This window comes from Saccoglossus kowalevskii, chromosome 11 (genome assembly GCF_978046115.1).
Source record: "Saccoglossus kowalevskii chromosome 11, keSacKowa6.1, whole genome shotgun sequence".
Lineage (NCBI taxonomy): Eukaryota > Metazoa > Hemichordata > Enteropneusta > Harrimaniidae > Saccoglossus > Saccoglossus kowalevskii.
The window spans coordinates 1,905,469-1,914,029 of NC_140651.1; the positions used below are offsets into that span (position 1 = coordinate 1,905,469).

Genomic DNA, 8,561 nt, shown 5'->3' on the forward strand with positions numbered 1-8,561 from the left:
TAAATCACAGAAAGCATAATAATGAAAATAAGCTGAATTGGAGTAGGAAAAGATATTTGGATGATATGACCCGCTTACATCTACAGCATCAATTGTAGCATATGAAAATTTCTGCTTACAACTCTAATTTTTTAATCTGTATTTCGAATGTGTGTTATCTGTTAGCTCAAGAGCTAAATCAATAGAATAAACAGCCAATGTCAATACAGTAGTCAAATTCTGCATACCGGTAGGTACATCTCTAATACATGCTTTTTAGATCATTCAGTGTAATGTTATGGACTCCACAGCCTTGAAACCTGATATTACATTTAATATCCATGTTTTCCTTGTAAAGTTGTGTTGGCTGCTCCCTTATTTGATGTTGCACTTAACAAAGAATCTTAAAACCAAAACAAAAACAAAGTTTATTGGCTCAAATTAGGATTTAGATCATGTTATAATCTAAATCATCCTTGGAAAAGTTGTAAGCAGAAATTTTCATATGAGGAAGATTCTAAACAGTACTTTCATTTTTAGTCTTTATACTGTGGGTATAATCTACTTCAGTGATGCTGATTCTTTGGACAATTTACCTTTTTGTAATCTGTAAAAGAGAAATTCAAAACTTCAATGTGGATAAAAGTTTAACAAATATATAGAGGTTGCATGAAACAATGGAATGTTTAACTCACTTTGAATTCAATAAAAGTGAATTAAGTTGACCATGCTACTCAAATGCAGTTAGGACCTTAGTTCACTTACAGCCTTGTGAAAGCTCATTGGGTTAGGGTGCCCTATTTTATTTATACACCAATAGTTTACACCAGCAAAAAAAGTGTTACATAATTGTTATGCCAGTACTGATACTTTCCCTTTAAGGGAAATTTAAACTACACACCAGCCTACTGTGCGCATATAATTATAAACAACTATGAACAGGACATGCTGGAATTTTAGATTGGGAGTCACTAATAATATAATATGAACAAGTCATTGTCAATGACACGTCCCCGTTCCGTTCATATTTGAGTGACATATACATTCAAAGCAGATCATGACCGAAATGCACCTGCATATGTACAACACATTGTGCTAAATCTGAACAAAATCCATCCATGCATGACTGAGATCCGGTTCTGCAATTGTGAAAATATGTGATTTTGATGCATTTTCGGCCTTAAAATGGCCATCATTCCGCTATTGTTAAGCAGATCATGAAACAAATGCACATATCTATTTGTGACATGATGTACCATGTGTGTGTGAAGTTTGAACTTGATCAATCCAGACATGTCTTGGATACGGATCCAGAACTGAATTCTTTAACAAAATGGCCGCCAGTCAGCCATTTCGAACTTGATCCGAAAAAAAAAAAGACGTGCATCAAGGTCCTATTATGTTTAATGTATGTACCAAATTTGAACAAAATCCATCCATGCATAACTGAGATACGGGTCCGGAATGGTGAAAATGTGCGATTTCAATGCATTTTCGGCCTTAAAGCGGCCCCCATTTGGCTATCGTTAATGAGATCATGAAACAAATGCACATACATATTTGTGACATGATGTACCTTGTGTGTGTGAAGTTTGAACTCGATCAATCCAAGTATGTCTCAGATACGGATCCAGAACTGAATTCTTTAAAACAAAATGGCCGCCAGTCGGCCATTTCGAACCCGATCCAAAAAAAAAAATGACGTGCATCAAGGTCCTATTATGTTTAATGTATGTACCAAATTTGAACAAAATCCGACTATGCATAACTGAGATCCGGGTCCGGAATGGTGAAAATGTGCGATTTTGATGCATTTTCGGCCTTAAAATGGCCGCTATTCGGCTATCGTTAATCGGATCATGAAAAAAATGCATGTGCATATGTCCCATATAATGTGTGATGTATGAGTGAAGTTTGAACTTAATCGGTCCATGCATGTTCGAGATACAGGTGATCACGGACGCACGGACGCACGGACGCACGGACGCACACAGGGCAAAACATAAGTCCCCGTTTTCGGACTGCATCCGAACGGGGACTAATCAGTGAGAACATGAGAAATGCAGGTTTGTATGTTTGGAAATAAACTGGAAATTCTCCAGTCAATTTCAATCAGATAGTAGGTCAATGAAAATGTTGAGATGTTTGGCCTAATGAATACTGTTGTTGTCGTTCATAATATACAATTAGGCTAAGTGTTGAAGGAGATCATTAAATAATTTACTCCCACTTAGAAAAACGACACAAAGCTGATGTGAGGCTGACACAATGTTATGTGGAAGTGAAAGCGATGTCACTATACTGTAGCGAAAAGAAGCCAAAGCTTACGCCATAGGTGTACTGTAGCATGTTATTAATTTAACTAATTTAACTAATCTTTAATTTCACTAATTCAATATGCACCAGTAGCTATTTAAATTTGAATGAAAGACTCTCATAAGACTTCCCTAAATTAGGATTCTTTAAATTTGTGCATTGAATCAAATCGTTAAAATTGTACATTTCAACATGATTTACAGAATTACATTGTATACCTAAAACGTCTTACAACCGCCTCAGTTGCTTTACTGTCTTAATTTTCAACATGTTTCAAACCTGGTGAATTGAAAAAAACAAAAACTACCTACCCATGGTTTATAAGTCTAGCACCTTGTGTTATCTGTGCTGCTTCATTAGTTATATGACAGGCAAGTAATAAAAAATTCCTAGGTTGGACTTTCCATGCAAATCTCATGAAGAGAGCTGAATAAATACATAGAGCTGTAAACAAACACACACATAATTATTATAACACAAGCACACGTTAACCTAAACATACATTCCAAGCATCAACTGAATAGGTAAATTTAAATATTAAAACATTTTTGTATTCTTAATGTATGTGTACAGATAAATAGCGGAAAGGATAAAAAAAATCATCATGACATCCTTTAACCAGAAAATGTTTATTTTGCCTTGTTTTCTGCGATTGGCCATCTACATTAAATTTACAGTTTATGAGGATCATCTGTAAAGTTTTTTTAATAGTACATGTATGAATATGTAAGAATAGCAAGATATATGCAAGAATTCCCAATATTTGTCAGTGTTTTAAATTAATACAGTTTGTAGTGTTTCAGAACAGAGAAGAATCTTTGTAAATCTACACATGTAAAAGCATTATTAGATGTTTATTTGAAAAATACAATTTGAACAATTTTATCAAATGGAAAGCCAAAATGATCTTCAGTTGTGTTGAAAATCATTGACAAAACGCCACTGTATAAATTTGAATATATTTCAATACATACAGTACACTTAATTAGATGTTCCTTGTAGTTCACACACATTCAGACATTTCTCACTTATTTTATGTAATATTTAGAAGTCTCCATTGAAACTTTAGAATGATCTCCACAAGACGATTTAGAGTTTTAATTGAGTCTGATTATGGCTGAAACCTGAATTCACAGAAACAGACAATACTCATTAATACCTCGGCTAATCACGATATTGATGATATCAAGAAAATTAAACAAAGTCAAAGGTAAACTGATGTTGACCAATATTACATTACATACTTTTTGCTTACAAAATAGTCTGTAACATTTTTCCCAATGTTGTATATATTTTTGAGAATCATACGACAGCGCTCCACTTTATTTAAGTTCTTTTCTTGAATGTTTGAGTCAAATATTGATTTCAAGTATCATTACATACCAAAAGTCATTTTTCCACTAATTAACTCAGGGTCTTTCTTCATATCAGCTATGGCTGCTAAAGGAATTCCCCAATTTGCCACTGAGGAGAAACAAAAAAAAAATTAAACAAATTGGCCAATATTTGCGATGTCCGTGACTGTGTAGATTGTAATGCTATTTTCATTTTGTGCATAAGCAGTGTTGTGAATATAAATATCAAGGACACATGTAAATTGTCATTACATTTTGTATATTCTAATAAGCTAAAAGAGATCATAAAAGTATAAATATAGAAACAGAACCAAGCAATCAATAGTTATAATGGATTGTAAAACAAAATGCCTTGCATATGAGACCCAACAAGTGCACTTTCAGTTATTTCAGTGCACTTTTTATGAATTCACCCTCAGGGTGTCCAAAGAATGGTTGGGTACATTTCAAGTAATAGATAAAACTAGCTGTTTGTCAGCCACTTTGGTATGACTCAAAAAATAAACTTATGTGAAGTCATGCAATGTTTTAGCAAATCAGTCAATATAGAAACAGATATACACACAGGCTGTGATTTTCTTAATATTTTAGCAAAATATTAATGCAACAAAATTTACGGTGATAAAATTGTATTTGGTTGAATATACATATTACAACAAAACAGAGAATATTACAATTAAAGTTCATCAAAACCAGTACCAAAATTACATGCATTGGCAAATTTTACAATACAGTTTTAGTTTAAATCAAGCTGGCTTTGTTTTTTTAACAATAAACATGTTTTAAAGTAAGTATCATAATGATTGTCATACATAATTTTAACTTACTCTTTTTAGTATTTACAAAAATGTATGTGACAGTTTGGAGCTAAGCTAAGCTAGCTTTAGGCTACACATAAGTAAAAATATTCTTATTTTAATTATTTATTTTTACATATTTGAAATATTACAAAGATGAAGATAAATATAAAATTATGGGGGTCACCATACTCAGTTCTGAGAAAAACAAATTACAGTAAAAATAGCATGTTTTGTCTGTTTAAGGGCATTTTTCCATGGTTCCCTAGGGCAAGGAAAAATCTCAAAATCACAAAATTTTGACATATGGTGAACAAGTATAAAATGTAATAGTGTTTTACAATTATACTTTGTATAGAAGTATTAAAAAATTCATAATAGGTTTTCAATGAGGAGTGTGTTTTCATTGTGGTGCATGGAAACCACTGATAAAATGGTATTATATGCATATTAATTTACTCATAAAAAGATTGACAGTGAGCCAAAAATTAGCATTCTACCTTAAGTGAGCTAAATGTTATGTTTACACTGTACTGTATGTTTTGCAGTTATGCAAAATTTGAACAAATTTGATAAAAAAATATTTAGAAACTTGGTGTATGTCAGTTTTACGAATACATTGCTGAGATTAGAAATTGCAATGGAGTACAGATTTAATGCACACATAAACAGGGAATAACAGGGATTAGAAATGGCAATGGATTACAGGTTTAATGCACACATAAACAGGGAATAACAGGGATTAGAAATGGCAATGGATTACAGGTTTAATGCACACATAAACAGGGAATAACAGGGATTAGAAATGGCAATGGATTACAGGTTTAATGGACATATAAACAGGGAATAACAGGGATTAGAAATGGCAATGGATTACAGGTTTAATGCACACATAAACAGGGAATAACAGGGATTAGAAATGGCGATGGATTACAGGTTTAATGCATACATAAACAGGGAATAACAGGGATTAGAAATGGCAATGGAGTACAGATTTAATGCACACATAACAGGGAATAACAGGGATTAGAAATGGCAACGGATTACAGGTTTAATGCACACAGAAACAGGGAATAACAGGGATTAGAAATGGCAATGGAGTACAGATTTAATGCACACAATACAGGGAATAACACGGATTAGAAATGGCAATGGAGTACATATTTAATGCACACATAACAGGGAATAACAGGGATTAGAAATGGCAATGGATTACAGGTTTAATGCACACAGAAACAGGGAATAACAGGGATTAGAAATGGCAATGGAGTACAGATTTAATGCACACATAACAGGGAATAACAGGGATTAGAAATGGCAATGGATTACATATTTAATGCACACAGAAACAGGGAATAACAGGGATTAGAAATGGCAATGGAGTACAGATTTAATGCACACATAACAGGGAATAACAGGGATTAGAAAAGGCAATGGATTACATGTTTAATGCACACAGAAACAGGGAATAACAGGGATTAGAAAATGCATACATGGTTTAATGCATATATGCTAACATATTTCAACAGCAAAAAACTCACCTGGTCCCCAAAAGTGCTGTGTGCAAAAAAAAAAGGTACATGTAAGTTTGTTTAAAAAAAATCATTTCTTTATTAGTGTTCCATAATTAGTCGATATGAGCATCAAATGAATATTTATAAACACAAACATAGTCTGCCAGTTCCTGTAACATTAGCTGAGATTTCAATTATCACAACTCAAAAGATTCAAGGTAGACAGCTTAAAAAGTATTCAGAATTTGAGGAGAGTTAATCACAGCTACACATAAATGTCAAGGATTTATGCCAGATCTAATTATAGTCATCATAAAACAATAATCACTACCCAGTATATGCAAACAATTGTACATTGGGTATATCATGTTAACTTGTACAAATGTAATCCATACATCATAGTCTTATCACTACCCGGTATATGCAAACAATTGTACATTGGGTATATCATGTTAACTTGTACAAATGTAATCCATACATCATAGTCTTATCACTACCCGGTACATGTATATGCAAACAATTGTACATTGGGTATATCATGTTAACTTGTACAAATGTAATCCATACATCATAGTCTTATCACTACCCGGTATATGCAAACAATTGTACATTGGGTATATCATGTTAACTTGTACAAATGTAATCCATACATCATAGTCTTCTCACTACCCGGTATATGCAAACAATTGTACATTGGGTATATCATGTTAACTTGTACAAATGTAATCCATACATCATAGTCTTATCACTACCCGGTATATGCAAACAATTGTACATTGGGTATATCATGTTAACTTGTACAAATGTAATCCATACATCATAGTCTTATCACTACCCGGTATATGCAAACAATTGTACATTGGGTATATCATGTTAACTTGTACAAATGTAATCCATACATCATAGTCTTATCACTACCCGGTATATGCAAACAATTGTACATTGGGTATATCATGTTAACTTGTACAAATGTAATCCATACATCATAGTCTTATCACTACCCGGTATATGCAAACAATTGTACATTGGGTATATCATGTTAACTTGTACAAATGTAATCCATACATCATAGTCTTCTCACTACCCGGTATATGCAAACAATTGTACATTGGGTATATCATGTTAACTTGTACAAATGTAATCCATACATCATAGTCTTCTCACTACCCGGTATATGCAAACAATTGTACATTGGGTATATCATGTTAACTTGTACAAATGTAATCCATACATCATAGTCTTATCACTACCCGGTATATGCAAACAATTGTACATTGGGTATATCATGTTAACTTGTACAAATGTAATCCATACATCATAGTCTTATCACTACCCGGTATATGCAAACAATTGTACATTGGGTATATCATGTTAACTTGTACAAATGTAATCCATACATCATAGTCTTATCACTACCCGGTATATGCAAACAATTGTACATTGGGTATATCATGTTAACTTGTACAAATGTAATCCATACATCATAGTCTTCTCACGACCCGGTATATGCAAACAATTGTACATTGGGTATATCATGTTAACTTGTACAAATGTAATCCATACATCATAGTCTTATCACTACCCGGTATATGCAAACAATTGTACATTGGGTATATCATGTTAACTTGTACAAATGTAATCCATACATCATAGTTTTATCACTACCCGGTATTCGCAAACAATTGTACATTGGGTATATCATGTTAACTTGTACAAATGTAATCCATACATCATAGTCTTCTCACTACCCGGTATATGCAAACAATTGTACATTGGGTATATCATGTTAACTTGTACAAATGTAATCCATACATCATAGTCTTATCACTACCCGGTATATGCAAACAATTGTACATTGGGTATATCATGTTAACTTGTACAAATGTAATCCATACATCATAGTCTTCTCACTACCCGGTATATGCAAACAATTGTACATTGGGTATATCATGTTAACTTGTACCAATGTAATCCATACATCATAGTCTTATCACTACCCGGTATATGCAAACAATTGTACATTGGGTATATCATGTCAACTTGTACAAATGTAATCCATACATCATAGTCTTATCACTACCCGGTATATGCAAACAATTGTACATTGGGTATATCATGTTAACTTGTATAAATGTAATCCATATATCATAGTCTTATCACTACCCGGTATATTCAAACAATTGTACATTGTTTATATCATGTTAACTTGTACAAATGTAATCCATACATCATAGTCTTCTCACTACCCGGTATATGCAAACAATTGTACATTGGGTATATCATGTTAACTTGTACCAATGTAATCCATACATCATAGTCTTATCACTACCCGGTATATGCAAACAATTGTACATTGGGTATATCATGTTAACTTGTACCAATGTAATCCATACATCATAGTCTTATCACTACCCGGTATATGCAAACAATTGTACATTGGGTATATCATATTAACTTGTACAAATGTAATCCATACATCATAGTCTTATCACTACCCGGTATATGCAAACAATTGTACATTGGGTATATCATGTTAACTTGTACCAATGCAATCCATACATCATAGTCTTCTCACTACCCGGTATATGCAAACAATTGTA

The 8,561-nt window shown here is 33.0% G+C and overlaps 1 protein-coding gene across 1 annotated transcript; it reads right to left on the reverse strand.

Moving 5' to 3' along the window:
* Positions 1-243: 243 nt before the first annotated feature.
* On the reverse strand, positions 244-5,998 carry LOC102802906 (mitochondrial pyruvate carrier 1-like). Its single transcript, XM_006821155.3, has 4 exons — positions 5,989-5,998; positions 3,679-3,759; positions 2,607-2,739; positions 244-586 (listed from the first exon to the last, which is right to left on the reverse strand). The coding sequence occupies exons 2-4, from the start codon at positions 3,719-3,721 to the stop codon at positions 541-543; spliced, it is 222 nt and encodes a 73-aa protein (XP_006821218.2). The 5' UTR covers positions 3,722-3,759; positions 5,989-5,998; the 3' UTR covers positions 244-540.
* Positions 5,999-8,561: the final 2,563 nt, after the last annotated feature.